The sequence below is a fragment of the Sorex araneus genome, chromosome X (genome assembly GCF_027595985.1).
Source record: "Sorex araneus isolate mSorAra2 chromosome X, mSorAra2.pri, whole genome shotgun sequence".
NCBI classification, from domain to species: domain Eukaryota; kingdom Metazoa; phylum Chordata; class Mammalia; order Eulipotyphla; family Soricidae; genus Sorex; species Sorex araneus.
Window position 1 is genome coordinate 191,300,588 of NC_073313.1, and position 19,750 is coordinate 191,320,337.

At 35.7% G+C, this 19,750-nt stretch overlaps 1 protein-coding gene across 1 annotated transcript in view; it reads right to left on the reverse strand.

Annotated features, from left to right (window-relative positions):
- Window positions 1–1,327: 1,327 nt before the first annotated feature.
- The window catches only part of ACVR1C (activin A receptor type 1C), an 89,639-nt gene continuing 71,216 nt past the window's right edge, over window positions 1,328–19,750 (reverse strand). The window contains exons 8-9 of the mRNA XM_055122867.1: window positions 14,755–14,885; window positions 1,328–9,214 (exon numbers count right to left, since the gene is read on the reverse strand). Coding sequence (XP_054978842.1) covers window positions 9,089–9,214; window positions 14,755–14,885 — 257 coding nt within the window. The 3' untranslated portion in view covers window positions 1,328–9,088. The remainder of the gene's footprint in view (window positions 9,215–14,754; window positions 14,886–19,750) is intronic.

Genomic DNA, 19,750 nt, shown 5'->3' on the forward strand with positions numbered 1-19,750 from the left:
CAGCGGGTAGGGCGTCTGTCTTGCATGAGGCCAACCCAGGTTAGATTCCCAGAATCCCATATGGTCCCCTGAGTACTGCCAGGAGTTAATTTCTGAGTGCATGAGCCAGGAGTAACTCCTGTGCAATTCCGGGTGTGACCCAAAAAGAAAAAAAATGTAATCAATTTTGGAGATAGTACAAGGGTTAAGTACTTTGCATTATGATGTCACTGCTTCAATCCCCAGCACTGTCTCTGGTCCCCAGGCACCACCAGAAATGATTTTTGAGCAAATTACCCTCAGCACAGTGGGTTATTAATTATTAATAAAAATAATTAATAAGGAACAGAGATATAGCACAGAAATTAAGGTGCTTTCTTTGCACATGGCCAAAACTGTTTTAATTCTCATCATCACATATGGTCCTCCAAGAACTGCCAGGAGCAAAGAGGCAGGATTAAGCCCTAAAAACCACCATGCTTGGCTCAAACACCCTCTCAATCTTTAAAAGTAAGAGAATTGTATCTTCAAACCTAAGTGTAAAGACCTCTATTCTAGTGCTCAAAGATTTAGTCACTATGATACAGATATCATTGGGCTACACTAGCACGAGACAGGAACAAATGGAGACGATACTGGCACCCACTCGAGCAAATCGAGGATCAACGGAATGACAAGTGATACAAGTGACAAGTGACGACACATATTATATATGAGATAAAGTGTTAGTCAATGAAGACTATTATAAGGAAAAATAAATCAAGCTACTTGGATAAAATGTAAGGCCAAAAAATGCCATTTTGGTATGATACTATAACAAAGATAAATTATACACATATCTGGAGGGGAAAAATCCAGATGGAGGTGGTAGTCAGAGCAAATGCTAGGAAAGGCTAGTGTCTGGAAAGTTCCAGAAATAGGAAGGAGCTGGGGTCTGCAGCTGGGACTGGAAGGGTTGGGCGGAAACTGGAAATTCAATGAGAGGTTGTCAGGTCCCACATTCTCAAAGACCTTCTAGATGACCAGAGTGTTTAGAATTTTAAGTGTAGTGAAAACTATCTCATGAGAAAACTAGGTGAAAACTCAAGTCAAGTCAGTGGTCTTTCAATAAATGCTAAAATTCTTAAATGTGTGTAAAGAATGTTTATGCTATAGAAAAAAAAAAGAAAGACGTATTATTCTAAAGCGACATATGGAGAAGTGACTGTTGAAGAAGTATCTCTTGCAGGAATGAAGGAAGTAAAATTCAACTGCAGTCAACATTTAAGTTCCCAAAGTCGATCTCCATAGCGTGCCAATACAAATAAAACTTAAAAATAATAAAAGAAAAATTGCATAGAAACCAAACTGTGACCCATTTTCTTTTTATTTAAAATAGAGTTCTATATGCATCACAGAAACAAGTGCAAGGAGTGCTTAATTATCTTTGCTATTTTACAAAACAATACATTCTCATGAAGTGCATACATAAAAATATTACACTTAGGCAGATACATATTTATATCTGGAGGCAGCTCAAAGTTATGCAATAAAAATTTTAAAAGCTTTAAAATAAATACTTTTTATGACTTGCTGTTGGTAAAATTAAACATTTTGGTATGAAGCCTATCACTGATTTCTTATTAAATTCTAAACTATTATTTATAAAGAATTATATATCACCATAAAATGCATATTTCCACAGACTTGAAGATAACAAACATCTGATATCATTCATTTCTCTTTGGAATTTGAAATTCTCTTTATACTCAACAATAAAATGTTTACTACTCAAATTTCCGTTTACATATTTTTATTGAAGTTGTTGCCTAATTCTTATTTTAAAACCTAATTTATTTTTTACATTTCTTATATACATTGATTTGAGTCTGTCTGTTGAAAAGTAGTATCTTTTACATACATAAAATATCAGCTGGCTTACAATTAGTCTTTACAACAGTGATTCTTTTCACAGTAGTTCAAGAGTTCAAGGCATGCTTTGCAATGTCAAAATGCAGTGGCTTTGACATTTGTAATATGTTCTTAGGTATAAGAAAAAAGTCACATTACCAGAAAAGTATAATTAGTATTAGTACTTTGAAAGTCAATCCAAAATTCTCCTCCTTTTTCTCTAAGATTGAATCTAATTTTCTGTTTTTAGGACACTTAACACCTGAAACATTTATTAAGTGTGAATAATTTTTTCCAGTCTAGGATCAGAAGAGTATAAGTTCTTGACACTAGTCACTGGGGAGATGAACTAGAATTTAAGATTTTGGTTCATATATCCTCACTTTATTTCTTTTCTGATATCCTGACTTTTAATAAAGATAGAAATACTGGATTTAAAAAAATTGATTACTGGTATTTAGCCCTTGAAGAAAATGGAGGTATTTGTAATCTCACGTTGTGCCTGCATAAATTAGACAGAACTTAAAAGTACAATCATCTCTTCTGAGGCAAAGTAAATAAATACATTCGCATATGTAATGACAGCTCAATGGAGATCCAAAAATTAGGGTTTTATTGCAGATGGTCTGGGTTGAAAAATGTAATCAACTGAACAAACATTCAACCATCCTCTCCACCCACCCCTTGACAGTAATTAGGGTGAAAAATTCAAAATATTTTTTCTACTTTGGTTGATTTGCAGACATCAAGAACCATGGGGAATTATTTTTTACAAGATATTTAAGCAGAGATATTTTATGAAGATTAAGTAATCATGTAATATTTTTCCTACAACATATAAAAATATTTCTTCATTGGAGAACCAGATGTAGATTGGATTTCAGAGCCTACTTGCTTCTCAGCTGGTAGTATATTTGGTGTAAAACCAATCTAGTAAGTTAAATCTTAGTGGCTATGTAACATTCAGGTTGATATAGTTCAGATTAAACCTTCCAGTTAAAATCGTTTTAGATAGAGAGAATAATTTCTAAAAGGGGAACATAAACCAGTGGTCATGAAAGAAAACCATATTTGAGAATAATAAAATCTAGCATAAGCAGAGCTCAAATTTTATCAAATAGCAGTTCTAGAGGAGGATTTTTAAATGAGGATTGAATTTCAATATCTTTCAAAATTACAGAATAATGTTTCATTTTAAAATATGATCAAAGCAAAACAGAGTAGCTATATGAAATATAAATCTGTAAACTGATTGTAGATATCAACTGACCAATCACGTTACGGATATGTATTTTCCCTGTCCAAGTTCACCATCTTTCAGTAGAATTTAGCACTAAGGTCAAATAAGACATTTTTTTTCATGTTAGCTAAAACCAAGAATATAAGTTAGATGACTTATCAAGTTAAAACATTATCTGTCATTAACAAGTACCTTCTTCAAAGTTCTAAGGGTAAAATTATTAGAGAAAGTCTGAAGAGAACATCTCATACATAGGTATGGAAAGTAAATATTTTAAATTCAGTGTATAGCAATCTAGAGGGGGTCTAGAAGTCTATGATAAAAGGACAGGAAGCATAAATTGAGGTGGAATTGTGGAAATTCAGGAAATATATTTTAATGTACTAAAAATTTAAGAAATGAATATAAGAAAATAAGTGCTGAAGATGAGAAAGCAGTGTAACTAGAAAATACTTAAATTAGTATACAAGTCTGAAAATTTTATTACTAAATTATGTTTCACTCCCATTCCGACACATAAAAAGAGAGAATAATCCTTACATGAAGGAGAGCAGCTATGCAATGTAATAAAGGGGGAATGCCTAAATCACCCTTGACCCCAGAGTATAAGTGGAAAAGGGCAAAGAAGGAAAGAAATGAAGGAGAAAAGTAAGAAGATGTGACAAGGAAGGAACAGGAGAGCAAGGGTCAAGGAACTTGGGGATATCAGTAATGTGGGGGAGTGGTACAGCTATATATCCAAGCCACAGAATCAACAACACTGAAAACAAGAGATACAACTAAAACCACCAAACTTTAAAATGTGCCTGTCAAGGTGGCAGGCTGGGGGTGGAGGTGGGAGGAAAAATGGGAACACTTGTGTAGGGAATTTGACACTGGGGGGGGGGGGAATAGGTGTTACAACATCATATGTCTAAACTGTAACTATCAATAACTTTGTATATCAGAGTTCCTTAATAAAATTGAAAAATATTTTAAATTGTGTATTCTCACAAGTTTCACATTTTGTCTAACACCCCAGTGACTACCTTTTCTCAGCTCAAGAACTAGTTTCTATCTCTTAGAATATATAATATAAAGTTAGTTTTTCTCACTGACTTCACTATGGGAGGTAAGGTATGTTAGCCGAAATTAAAAGAGAAATAACATTTGATCATCTCCATTAAATGGAACACTATTTGACTGTATATCCAAGGTCAGTTTAAATGCATACCAACTGCTTTTAATTGGTAAACACTTATTATAGTGAGGTACTATGGTGGGAATTTTGCTAGCAACTATTAATTAATTTCTGGTCTCTGTTATTTTACATCTCTAACTTTTAAAAATAAAATCATATAATCAATTTATAACATGGTTTACAAGTCTCAAATTCTGACTTTTTATTTTGTTGATAACACATGAAATTATCTATATGTTAAAGGTTCTCTTTTTGGGTTCAGAGTACAGCAGGGTGGGTGTTTGTCTTACACCAGGCTGACCCAGATTGATCCCTGGTACCCTATATGGTGTAGCCCCCCAAAAAAAATAAATCAAACAAAAATAAAACAACAAAGGCTCTCTTTTTCCTTAGAGAAATAAACACTAGAAAGATTTTGCTATTTTTTAAATTTAGGACTAATGAAACTTTTTAATATTCCTTTCTGTGCGTTTGTCATTTTGATATGGGGCCACACCCGGAGGGACTCAGGGCTTACTACTGGCTCTGCACTGAGTGATGACTCTTGGTGGGACCATATGGGGTGCTGGGAATCAACCCAGGTTTGGCTGTATGCAGGACAAGAGCCCTACTCACTGTACTGTCTAGCCCCATTCTTGAAATATTATGAAAGAGACCAAAAATATTTTAAAAGAGGTGAGGAAAATACCACATACAAGAAAATATAGAATAAAAACGGTGAAATAGCTGAAAATTTGCATTTAAACATTGAAAACCACAAAATTCTATTTACTATTTTGTTTTCAGTTTGTGAGTTTTGGAGCCATACCCATGGTGCTCAGGGATCACTCCTGGAGAGGTTCAGGGATCTAACTACACAGGATGCTGGGATCAAATGGGTCAGGTACATGCCAGTCAAGTGCCCTACCCACTGTACTATTATTCCAGTCTGAGAAGTTATACTTACTATTAAGATTCTATGAAATTTTAGAATCCCAAATAACCCTTTCTTCTGTTTAGAAGACCTTGGGAGCAAAGGGATTTCTGTTTCTGCTAAAGAGTGTGTAAAATCCACGTAAACCTTCACTTATAGGAAAAGTGAACAAAGCATTGTCAAACATAGAAATAGAATGTTTTACAAAATTAAACATATTTAGAATATCTTTGAAAGCCACAAAGGTGCTATTTTAAGATACTAAATCTTAGTATTCCCAAGTAACTTAAAATGCTCTATTTTTAAATTTATTTAAAGGAATGATTATTGAATACATTAACTGCCATCAACTTTATTCATTGATACTATTACCTTAATTTCCTCAGGAGACAAAAATATTCATCCCTTAAATAAATTAATCTAAACAAAATATGTTTCAATGTTTATCTGAAATAATCAAGTTCTCTGACAATTCATTTAAATTTGGACTTTTAATAATGACAAAAGTGGGCTTCTTGCTTTCAGATGATTTTTGAAGACGTTTCCCTGATACTTTTGCATAAATTCTTCCAATAGCCCTGAGTTGTCTCTGCCCCAAGAAGTCACTTGGTGGCAAAATTTTAGTACAGGAGAAATAGGTTTTTGTCTCCATTTAATACTTCAACTATAGAAGCATTGAAAAATAATAATTATGATGAAACTTGTAACCTAATAAATCTCTCTAGATTCTCATTTTAAAATAAAAACTGATCTTGAGTTCTTCAGACACTGTACTCAGGTTACTATTTTCATACAATCATGGAAATTTAAAATGCAAAGTTAATTGAAAGTATCAAGATGAAAAGCAAGTACTATGCTTAAAATAGTGCACGACACAGTCATGTTTCACTTAACTTTCAGAACATAAATTAAGAATTCTAGATGTGACATGCCAAATATTTTAGACATAGAATCAAGCGCACAACAGAATCTGTACCAATTACACACTTAAATGCATAGCTTATAAGGCAATAAATTCATGCTGAATTATTGACATTGTTTTTGCCATAAATAGCATTTTACCAAGCTTTACATTATACCCAAAATATTTGAAAAAAAGCAGAGAACACTGATAGTTTGAGTCTAGGAAGAGTATTTTTTGGTTATAAAGACACTTAAAGGAAATAAATATTACACAATTGGACTCCATCAAAGAAACAAAGTTTAACGGCATACGTATATACAGAAAATTTGTCTTATGCTCTAAGCTTTAAGTTTTGTCAGTATTTTCTATTTTTATATTAATTTTGAGAATTAAGGAAAAAGAATTTTTAGCTTTTATCATTTTTCTATCTTCTCCATTTCTTAAAAAATATACTTGTTAATTAAAATATAAGATAATTTAGTTAGGAATTATAGTTAACCAACAGATACATACACCCCCTCAAAAAGAAAACAGGAAAAGTATTTTAACATACATGAATTTATGTATTTCTCTAGAATTAAAGTGGAGTATAAATATTAAATTATATTTGGACATCCTCAAATAAATTATAAAATATAATGATAAAAAATAAAAATGGGAAAACACTCTCTCTTAAAAATTAAATAAGAATTTTTACCCTGTACATGTGAATAAAATGGGGAATTATTATTCTTGTTTTTTAAAACTATAGTACAACCATAGTAAATAAATAATTTCATATTCATACATGCAAATACAGTCTAGAAGAAATCAAGGAAATAAGCTCTATCAGGAGTACTTCACTCTCATAAACTTTTAAAAATTCCTTCACAAATAAACTCTCAAAAACTGATTATATAATTAAATTGTTTGGAATAACCAAATACAAATAATTTTTAATCTGTTGCACACTGAAAGTAATTTTTAAAACCTATCATAAAGAAATCAAGACATTCTACTTGGTATCTTTTGATTTACTTTCTTTCCCAACCACCCATAAACCTGTCGCCATCCTCACATTATACTTTTAGATTCCTGAGGGGAGGAACTATTCTGTTTTAATTTCCCTAACGCAAACAATACCAGGGCAAGGAATATATGGGGTACACACCATCATTACTAAATGAATGAATAACCTCTTAAATGAGAGTGAAATATGTACAAACCACAGTGGCATCTGATGTCTCAACCCCATCCAAAGAAGAGGGGCTCAGTAACATACATCCATAGTGAAACAAATTATAATTATTAGATTGTGCTCTATGTGAAAATACATAGAAATATCCTTCAGAACACTGTTCCCCAAGTTGTGCTTTGTAAAACACCAAAATGCAGGCAAATAAAGGCTTTCCCTTCTCTTAATAAAAAGGGTTCCACGGTCTAATAATTTGGGAAATCCAGTATAATGAAATTCAAGTAATATTTCTTAACTCCTCAAAGTACTTGATATACTAATTGTGAATGTCATTTTCTAAGAACCTACCTATCAAAAATAATGTTTGATTCCAAGATCAAACTAAGATCATCTAAGCTAAAAAGTGCTCAGTGGGACAGATTGAATGAACAATGCTTTAGAACAATATAACAAGCCATATTAGAGCTCCTTCACCAAAGTAAAATTATAAATTTGAAGGAAATATATAATGTTCTTTGCATTACTCATAGTTCATCACTTCTGTACAAGAAGGAGATTATAAACTACCATGAGCCACCAAATTATCATCTGCACCCACTCTTTCATTTTGAAATGGTCAGGAATATCTATTTATTATGACTGATACCCTCTGGAGGGTCTGCTTTATTTAAGAATTTTCTTTAATGTTTTCTGAAAATAATTTTGTTTCCTTTCTTTTTTCTATTCTCCTTTTAAACGTATGCGTACAAAAGCAGGAGGAACTTCAGGAATGCATCTAGAAATCTAACAAGAGACCCTTAGACCTAACAAATCTCTAGAAGTGTTCAGAAAACCTTAATACTCATCTAACTAATAGGATAACTATGAAATTTCTATAAGAAAAAGATCAATGGAAATTGTCCTGAGAGTTCATGCAAGTCATCATGTCTTAACAAAACAGTGAATTTGTCTTCTGTTTGACTAAAGCAGAAATATCAACATAAAAATGCTATTTTTATACAGGGCGATTTGAGAGAAAGCTGGAAGCTAGCTAACTCTTCAATGTGAATTATTACAATATTTTGGCTGTGTTCCAGCTCTGCCACTAGCTACGTGACTTTGGAGCATTTTAAGATGTCAGAGGTTTCATTTGTAAGTGAAAGGGGGTAATATTCAATACAGCTTTCAAACTATCCCCCTGAAAGGGGCTGCTGGTAGAATATAAAGAAAGAGGGGAGAAGAAAATGAGGAAGTAAAATGTTGACCTTGCTTCCTTGCTTCCATCTCTCTGAAAAGCAGGTCCACTTTTACATTATTTTATATGTTCAGTACAGTATTTAGACTTTTAAATCCTGCTTAATTTAAATAATAGAGAAAAAACATAGAATGCATCATCTAAAGTTTTGTTTACATAGAATATACTGATTCATATTTTGATGAATATTTTCATCTCAGATAAAAAGTCAAAACATTTTTTTCTATTCATTCATTTGCTTTTGGTTCAAGTAAAATAAAACCTTAATAACTTTTACTATTTTACATAGCTTATTTTGTACCTCCATAATATCTTTCATATTAGATAAAGGTGTGAACTGATGTGCTATTTGTCAAAGTGAAATGAAAGACATCATGAAAACTGAAGGACATCAATGCCTGACCGTGCTTGACTTTAGAGCTTTTGGCCATGCTACATTTGGACACTAAAACACTGTAATGCAGTATCTCTGAGGTAGAGCAAAAAAAAAAAAAAAAAAAGCAAAACATTCACATAAAGAGGCCAACTGGGAAAGACAACTGCAAACAATTGCTTTTGAATACAACTGTCATCCTTAAACTTTGCAGTCCTCTTTGACACAAAGTTGAGAGATGGTCTTCTTAATACGAAGGGCGGTCAGGCGGGCGGCCCCATTGGCATACCAACACTCACGCATTATTCTGCCCATGACTCGGAGCGCCTTTAAGAAAGAAAAAATCAAAGATTTCAGAAAGAAAATTGTCAAAGACCTTAGCTAACTGCACAAAATTAAGTTAAACAGCAAAACAAACCTAGTAATCGATACCAAATTGTAGTGAAGAAATATAAAACTTTAAATAATATGGGAAGAAGATTGGGGTCATGACCTATTAACCTAAGAGGCTACTCTGCATTGAAAATTCAGCATAATGATTTTAGTAAATATGAAAGTACTGTCCTCAAATAGGAACTTGAAAGAAAAAAAGGGGGGATATTGAGGTGGTTTGAAAATTTTCTGTATCTTGTTCTGGATTTCAGCTGAATGCAACAAGTATATACATGTCTAAAACTTCATCAAGTTCTAGGCTAAAAGTTTTGCACGTGACTTTTAAAAGTTATGCCACAATAAAAATGAAAAATACTAAAATTTTTGAACCAGTGTATAACTAAGACAAATACTCTGAGAGGAAAAGGATTAGACAATCTACTCAGAGAAATTTAAGAAATCACTGAAGCAGGTAGCTTATCTGTTGGCATCTGCTGATCTCATAGAGAAGAATTTCAAAATAGATATTCAACAGTTGAAAGACAGGAAGCACAGCACAGCACAAAACTCCCAGAAGGTTCAGATCAAGCTGCTAAAAAAAATTCCTGAATCTAAAGAAGAATCTCCTACCCAAGAAAGCAACTTTGTGAGGAAAAATTTTCAAATCTCAGGTTTTGATAAAGAGAAAAAGTCAAGCCCAGTCTTACAAAGTTGCAATACAATTGAGTTAATAATAAAAATTTGTAAACACACTATAAAACAAATTATTATACATAATAGCCACTTGAAACAATATGCAATTTAACCATACACATAAAAAGTTTAAAGATAATCTAAGTGTATAAAATACAAAATAGGTAGAATACATTTTATGAAAGCAAGGAGGAAATCTAAACTACAAATTAACAATAAAACCTTATTTTTTGCACTCTTTTATTTTAGTTTGGTTTTAGTTTTGGGCCACCCCACTGATGCTCATGGACTACTCTTGGCTCTAAACTCAGGAATTACTCCTGGTAGTTCCCATGGGACCATATAAGATGCCGGGATCAAACCCGAGTCGGCAGCATGCAAAGACAAGCACCCTACCCGCTATACTATCTCTCCAGCCCAATACTATGTTTTTTAAAAAGGAAAAAGCACCACATAAAAATTTTGACATAAAATATATGACAAGACTGCGGCCCGCCCTCGCAGGTACCGTCCCGACCCTCGACCACGCCCTCCCGACCCTGCTTACCGCCCCCTGGGCTCCCCGAGACCCTCCAGCAGCCCCAGCCCGTGTCCTCCGCGCCCCGGCTCCTCCCCGGGCCCCCTAACTGCGGCCCGCCCTCGCAGGAAGACACTGGGGGCGTGTCCCGTATCTTAGTGGGCGTGGTCTAAAAGTGGGCGTGGCCTCCTCTCAGAGCGGCCAACGCTAACGCGGCCGCAGTTATTCTTTGTTACCTCAGCTCAATCGGTACTTGTATTTTTTTGAAAATTCACTTTTGCGATCTCAAACATGCAAAATAGCCATTAGCTTAGTCTGACACTATAAAAGCTCTCAGTTAATAAGGGAAGTTTAGCACGATCAGAAAACCTTCTTTTCACAAGAAGAAAAAGGAATAAATAACTACAAAGCTCCAACTCTATACTTCCGTAACAATATGAAGAAGCAGCGAAAATCCCCTCCACCAAGAGAGGGAGAAGAAAAAATTCCAGAAACATCAATGGGGGCTACTCACATCTACGACCTCTCAGATAAACAATTTAGAGAGGAGATCTGTAGGAGAGTCGACCTACTCCAAGCAACCATGGAACAGACATCCAATAAACTAAGGGAGGAGATGAATGAAGCACTGGAACGGTCCACCAAGAAAATACAGGAAGAAATGAGAACAGAAATCTCAAACCTATGAACGGAAGTCACACAAATAAAGGAATCGGTAGACGAATTAAAAATCTGTCTAGATGCCCTCAACAGTAGAATGACTACAGCTGAAGAAAGAATCAGCGACCTGGAAGATGAGCTGCAGAAAGCTTATAGACAACAACAAATCATGGCCAAAGACCTCAAAATGGCTATAGAGCGAATCAGAGCCGTGGGGGATGACTTCAAGAGAAACAACATAAGAATCATTGGAGTACCAGAACCACAGGGAAGTAACCCCAATGAAAAAAACACAGTCAAAGACATCATTGCTAAGAAATTCCCAGAGCTGGAGAAGGCAGGCATCCAGATACAAGGAGTCCGAAGAGTACCAGCAAAAAGAGACCCGAATAAAAAGACTCCAAGGCATATCATAGTCAGAATGACGGATGCTATGGATAGAGACACAATTCTGCAAGCAGCAAGGTCAAAGAAGGAAATTACATACAAAGGAGCACCCCTCAGATTTACAGCAGACCTGTCAGAGGAAACCCTCCGAGCCCGAAGACAATGGTGGGACATAGTGAAAAGACTCAACGAAATGAATGCCTCACCAAGAATACTTTATCCGGCTAAACTCTCACTCAAACTCGAAGGAACCATACACTACTTCTCGGATAAACAACAGCTCAGGTCCTTCATAGACTCAAAACCAAACTTGAAAGAAGGTCTAAAGGGGCTACTGTAAGACAAGGTGGAGCCACATAAAAACAACAAATACCACAGAAATATGACACAAAATCCTATCAAAATATATGACAAGTAAAATATTTTCAAACTACATGGATTGATTAAATGCCTGAGAAAACATATCTGAAACCAGAATCAATAAGCTGGATGATAAGTAAGAGATACTTCCTAGGGCACAAATATGGTGGAAAAAAGACAAGATAGAATGAAAAGTTCAAATCTAAAAATGTGTCAAATGAGTTTTCAAAAATTGGCAGCAAATAGAGTGAAAAGATGTAGTACTAAATAGTACTAAATTTTTACCCTTGGAATAATGGATAAAAATTCCATATACCAGCAATGTACTTAAAATGTACATATATAAAAATCACTATGCTAAGTCTGTTCTCAAAATGTATGAGTTTCACTATTAAAATCTAACATCAGAGGAGACTGTAACAGAAAAATATTAGAATACCATCAACTCATAGATAAAAAGTTTTGGGATGTTGACACTCTGTCATAAGCATGGTGCAGCAGCACTGCAAATATAAAACAATAATGCTGTCACTATGATAAAAATAATGAAAAAAATTTTAAATAGAAGTAACATAAGAATGAGAGTGCTGAGTCTTTGGCAATTTGATGATGGTGCAATAATGTTTTATATAAAAAAAACTTAAACATTAACACTATTAAACCATTATAACCATGTTACCTCATCACTGTCATCATCACTGTTATCCCGCTGCTCATTGATTAGCTTGAGCGGGCACCAATAACGTCTCCATTGGGAGACTTGTTACTGTTCTTGGCATATCGAATACGCCACGAGTAGCTTGCCAGGCTCTGCCGTGCAGGCGGGATACTCTCAGTTGCTTGCCAGGCTCTCCAAGAGGGGCAGAGGAATCAAACCCGGGTCGGCCACATGCAAGGAGAACACCCTACCCGCTGCACTATCGCTCCAGCCCATGTTACCTCAACTACATAAAAAAATAAAAGTTTTTAAACTCAGATTCTTTAAACCCAATTAAAATTTTTCAAAGAATACCTCAGCAAACATCATATTCGAAAGACAAACACATCAAGTTCTAAAGAATAAAACATATATCCACTGTCACCACTTTCATTATACAGGACGTTCTTGAAACTATAGTAAGAAAGACACAATGGACAAAGAACAAGGTCCAGACTTATCATTTGGAGCCATAAACCTCTATGTGTGTATCTACACAATCCATCTATAATAACATTCCATAATTAATGTGTGTGTATGTGTGTGTGTTTGGTTTGGGGCCACATTCAGCTGGGCTGAGGACTTACTCTTACCTGCTATACTATCTCTCCAGCTGCAAGTTCCTAAACAAATTCTTATTCTCACACACTGCGACACTTTTAAATACAGAAATCACTCTATTCATTATAATCAAGAGTAGAGTGGGAATAAGAAATGATATTCATATAGTGGAATATTAAACAAATGACATGAACATTATACCTTTCTCTCTCATTCTCACTCTCTAAATAGGTGAAAAAATACCTACTTTCAGCAACATAATACAAAGTATAAAACATAACACAAACGCACAAACATTAGCAACATATATTTCAGTGTACATATTCATTAAATATATACTGAATATTAAATACAATAAAAATTATTAACTTAAAAGTAATAAATAACTACAATCCCAGAGAGATAAGAAATCTTTGAAGATATTTGAACTGTCCTAGTTTTCAAACTTGATGATAAAATTCACTGGATTTCATTTTATAATTAGACTTTTACTTTAAATATACATTCTTTCACCTATATAACATTATTAATACTCTAAAACTTTAATTTCAATGTTTATGTTACAGAAAAATGACACATAAGTATGTTGCTAAAATATCTCCACAGAATAGAAGTACCAAGACAAGTCCTGAATTAAATAAAATAGTAGCTGAACAAAACACAGAAGGGAAAATAAGAAGCAAAAAAAATTCATATAATAAAATAATTCCCATGACAAAGCCAACTAAGCAATGTAAATTAAACCTCAAGCATTACATTTAAGAACGCATAAGATAGATAGTAATAACTTTAACTGAAATATTAAAGCCACTCTGTAGCTACTTATATGGTTAACTGCCCTCACTCACCTTCTCTCTTTCTCCTTATGGAAAAAAAACATAAACAAACTGAGCATTAACAGTCACCATCTATTCTGTGTCCACTATATAATTGTTATTATGTGTGTTGTTCAGAAAAAGGTGATGAACAATGGTTGTTGCCATAGGTGATTATTATATGAGAGAGAATAAATTCAGACTATGTCAAGTAAGGGATTAGTAAATGTTTACTAAAGGTTAAGGATGAATGAAACTATAATCCACTGTGTGCCAATGGCATTGACACCCACCAAGTCTGCCTGTGTTCCCACAATTTCCAGACTCCTTGAAGTGAGATGGAACTATGTGACTGGTAATATGAGTAGAGGTTACGCATGTTACTTGGAGTCAAAGCATCAAAGAGTTATTATCTGATCCTCTGGATCCTCTTCTAACCCAGAACTCTGTAAATTGTTGAGAAAGCAGCATCCCAAGATAAAAGTCAGCAGATTATTGAGCCACCACAAAGAATAGAGATGTCATTGAAACTTCCCTAAACCACAGGGTCTTTCCATTGCAAGAAATAAAGTTTATTTGTAATTAGTCACCATGATTTCAGGGATTGTTACTACTACCATGTAATATAGCAGTATGGACACATACAACTGAAAAAAAAATCCTGCTAAACTCTTTTAAAAATCCATTTACCTACATAGAATAATTGTAATCTTAAAATTGAGAAGAACTATATGCTCTCTGAAACTCTTACCCGATACTTTACTTAAAAACTAAAGAAAAGTTATACATAAGGCCATAACCTTACCTCACAGCTTTGCCATTGGTTAGGGATACTTGGTCGAAACTTCTGGTCACAAACAACCTTCCTCATTTCCTCTATTGAGGGATCTGAAGGCACCATGTCATAATAAGGCAACTGGTAATCCTCAACTATTCCTATGAGAAATTATCAAAATTTAGTGGTGATCATAAATTAGTATGAGAAGATGATATATTATGTTTTAAATCTAAAACTTATATTCAACATTACTTATACCACTTGTATCACTTGTCAACCCATTGCTCATCGATTTGCTCAAGCGGGCTCCAATAAAGTCTCCACTCATCCCTGTTACATGTTAGTGTAGCCCAATGGCATCTCCTCGCCCCAGGAACACGAAGAGCATCAAACCGTTCATCAGGGTCTTGATGAAGAAGTCTGACCATCACAAAATTGGGCGGCCTTGCATTTTTTGACATCCTGTGGAATCCAGTTGGTAACAACTCTAGTCCAGCGGTCATCTCCAAATCACATTATGTGTCCAGCCCATCTGATTTTTAATACCTTGGCAAACGATACAGCATCCCTGATTCTTGATCATTGATTGAGGTCCGAACTCCGGATTCCTTCTTTCACTTGAGTTTAATGTGGTATTTCAAGCATAGCTCTTTTGATTCCTCTTTGGGAGACCTGAATAGTGTTCTTATCCTGTTTTCATAGGTCCCAGGTCTCTGAGGCATATATTAGTTCAGGAAGAAAGGTGGAGTGGAAAAGATGTGCCCAAAGCCAAAGGTTCTTCCATCCTCTTGTAGAAGAACGTTTTCTTTGACCCTCTTGAAGGCGTGCAACACCCCTCTCTTCCTCCTGCACAGTTCAGGTGCCAGGTCGTTTGTCATGTTGAGTTCTCGACCCAGTTACACATAACTGCTGCATTCGGAGATTTTCGTTCCATTGAGAACAAATGGAACATCAGGAACTAGTTCATTTCTCATGAACATTATCTTCATGAGATTCAGCTGCAGTCCGAGCTTTCCACATTCACAATCGAAGTCAAACAGCATTCATGCCGCTTGGCTAATATTTGGTACTATGAGAACGATGTCATCAGAGAAGCGGAAGTGATGTAGTTGCCAGACCATCTATCTTCACTCCCATTCCTTCCCATTCCAGTCTTCGCATGACGTTCTCGAAGGTGGCAGTGAAGAGTTTCGGTGAAATGGTGTGACCCTGCCGAACTCCTCTCTTTATGTTGATGATCACTTCCTTGTAGAATAGTGAGATCCTGGTGGTGAATCCATAATACAGCTCACAGAGGATCCTGATGTACTGAGTTTGAATGCCCTGTTTGGCTAGGGTTTCGATGACTGCTTCAGTCTCAACAGAATCAAAGGCCTTCCTTAAATCAATGAATGTTAGAGAGAGCGGCATCTTGAACTCTCACGAAACCTCAATGAATTTGGTCATTGTGTGGATATGGTCGATTGTGCTGACTCCATTTTGGAACCTGGCTTGCTCACATGGCTGTCCTTCGTTTGGTGTTTTCCCAATACTATTCAGGATGACTCAAGTGAATAACTTGTAGATGACAAACAACAGACAGATCAGGTGATAGCTGCTGATGTCATGGATGTTTCCCTTCTTGTACAACAAGATGGTCCTGCTAGTTTTCCACTGGGATGGAAACTTGCACCCCAACAGGTAGTGTGTGAAGAGCCGAGCCAGCATATTGATGAGTACTGATGACAGATTGTTTTAATAATTTTACTGAATGACTGTAAGATAGTTACAAACTTTCATGTTTGAGTTACAATCACACAATGATGAAATACCCATCCCTCCACCAGTACACATTCCCCACCATCAATATCTCTGGCATAGCCTCTCTTTCCCACCCTTCCCCTGCCTCCATGGCAGACAATATTCCCCATACTCTCTCTCTACTTTTGGGCATTATAGCTTGCAATACAGACACTGAGAGGTCATCATGTTTGGTCCATAATCTTGTTTCTGCACACCTCTTCCATCTTGACTGATTCCTCCAGGCATCATTCTTTTTGTGTGATCCCTTCTCTATTCCATCTGCATTCTCCCCTCTGCTCATGAAACAGGCCTTCATATCTACTGTCCTTGGGTGTCAGCCTCATGTGATGTTATTCTATACTCCACAGTCCTCTGTCTGTCCCTCTCTTTCTGACTCATTTCACTTAGCATGATACTCTCCATGTCTATCCATTTATAAGAAAATTTCATGACTTCATCTCTCCTAACAGCTGCATAGTATTCCATTGTGTAGATGTACCGAAGTTTATTTAACCAGTCATCTGTTCTAGGGCACTTGGGTTGTTTCCAGATTTTGGCTGCATATTCTTCAGGTGTTTGGATCTTGTCTGGACCGGGTGCTGTACGCTTCTTTGCTGATGAAATGGCATCTAGGATTTCAGAAGGGAGAGCACTGGGAACAACATATCCATCCTGCAGAATTTTGTATTTGGGCAGATGGACGTGGCTATTCAAGAGATCCGAGTAGAAGTCGTGGATAACCTTTCCCATTGCCCTTCTAGAAGATGTGATAGATCCATCAGTATGTTGGAGGGCAGTCATCTTGGTCTTACAGTTGGAGAAGGATAGGCAGGCATTGCGAGTACTTTTCCCGGCTTCTGCTGCATCGGCCAACACTGCTGCTCTTCTCTCTTTGAGGTCTTCCTTTATCTATTGCTTCTCTGCACAGCTTTGCGAGCTTAGACGTTACCTTGTGATTGCTTAAGGCTTGTGCCAAACCATGTTGGCAAATGAGCTTGACAGTTTCCAAAATCAGGTGTCTTTTTGTGGCTTTCTCTCTCTCAGCATTCCTTGCACAATCATGGAGGTGCTCAACCAGTCAATCCTATTCGTCATCGATGTCAATGATGGCATGTTCCCATATTGCTGCAACAGTGCCAAAGAGCTCCCAGTTGGTGGTCGTTCTGGGAGTTCTCTTCTTAAACTTTACAGCCCTTTCTCCCCGCTCCATGAAGTAGAATTTTGCACGAAGGAGACAGTGGTCTGATCCCATGTGGAATTCTGGGACAACAGCGATATTAGTCAGGCAGAACCATGGATTAAATATGATGTGGTCAGTTTTGTTGTGGAACAGTCCACCAGGAGACTCCTATGCCTAACGTTTAGATGAGGCCTTCTGGAATGGTGAGTTACCATGGATGGTCTTGGTTAACATGACGAACTCAGTCTCTCACCCTGTTCATTCCATTCTAGGCCATATGTCCTGATGTGGAGTTCTTTGGGCGACCTTCTCCATCCTATTCTGGCAATAAAATCACCGGCAATGACCTTGTAGAAAGTGTGGTCTTCTTTATGGAACTTCTCCAGCTACATGCAGAACTTCTCAATTTCTTCTTCATCGTAGTTGGATGTTGGTGCATAGACAATGAAGATAGAAACTGCCGGCAATGAGCCAAATCTATTCAAACATAAGCATCTGATTCGGGCTATTAGGCATTCAAAGGAATCAATGCTCATGGCCAAGTTTGTGTTGACGAGGACACCAACACCACTGACTCCTCTACTGTCGCATGTTCTGAGGAACATTCATTCTCCAGTGTCAAAAATGGTGTGATGTGATTGATGCCTTCTCATCTCAGTCAATCCAATGGCATCATACTTGATCTTTTGCACTTGCACCATCAGGTCCTCTATGGATGCTTCCGATGCCAGCGTGCATGCGTTAAAAGTGCAGACAATCATTTTAGTCCTTCTTCATTTTGGCAGCCTAGTTCGGCCTTGAGATTTTATCAGCCTGTCCTTGCTCATCCTTCTCAACACTGCTGTATTGGGAGCTCTTCCAGGGTGAGGAGAATGAGGACATTTTTGTTACTGTTTTTGGCAGATCGAATACACCCTGGGTAGCTTGCCAGGCTCTGCCATGTGGGTGGCATGTAGGGAGGTGGCCCCCTTGCTACTCCTCACTTATCTACAATAATATAAGTAATTACATACAATTATACAATTATATAAGTAATTATATTTTATATATATAATTTTTAAAAACAACAATTCTATTCATCTGAAAAAGGTATGTGCATAACTTTCTGACAAAAATAACAAACAAATATGCTAATTTCAAAATAATGCTAATAAAATCACAGGTGTTAAAATGGAAAATTTTTGTCATTATTTTTACTAGTTTGAAATTTTTTTACTAAACTTTTACCAATTTCTCAGAAAATTCCATTTCCTGGGAAAATGGTAGGTCAGCTGTCCAGCATGATTACAACTTTAAAATACTCAGCTAAATAGTTATTATATATTTTAAACAATTTTGTTATAAAATTTTATATTATAAAAATATAATTTTGATAAGTATACTAAGTTTATATGAAATAAATTACTATAAAACACATGCTCTTATATGGTCATATATAGATTACTAATATCTAATTATATATACATATTATAGTTGCATTATTTTAATTCCTAGATAACTGTAACCTTTTTTTCTTTTTTTTTCTTTAGATAACTATAACCTAATATTATGAAAGTTATATAAATATTTTTGCTATCACGTACTTTAAGAATAATGGCTAATTTTGCTTTATTGTGAAATTTATAGTACAGTTTCATTGCTCTGTCAATAAAGATATGTTTCTTTCATCAAATAAAATTTTCAAAATAATTTTGAAACAACTTTTAGATTATTGAAGATGAACACCTTGACATGAAGGAAATGTTTTTAAAATCTCAAACATACAAACTGGACCTTAATTTCTAAAACATTATTTAAATTCAAAAATGAAATTTTGAAATCATTTGAGTGAGACTCCTGAGAGAAAACAGAGGAAGTAAGGCACTTGCCTAGCATCTTGTTGACCCGGGATTGTTCCCTAGCACCACCTATGTTTTCCTGAACACTACCAGTTGCAACTCTGAGCACAGAGCCACATATTTGTCAATACAAGAACCCCCCCCCCCCACACACACACACCCTGTCAAGTCCTGCAGCTTTGATAAGTCATTTCATGTCTTTGGGTTTTATTTCTTACATTAA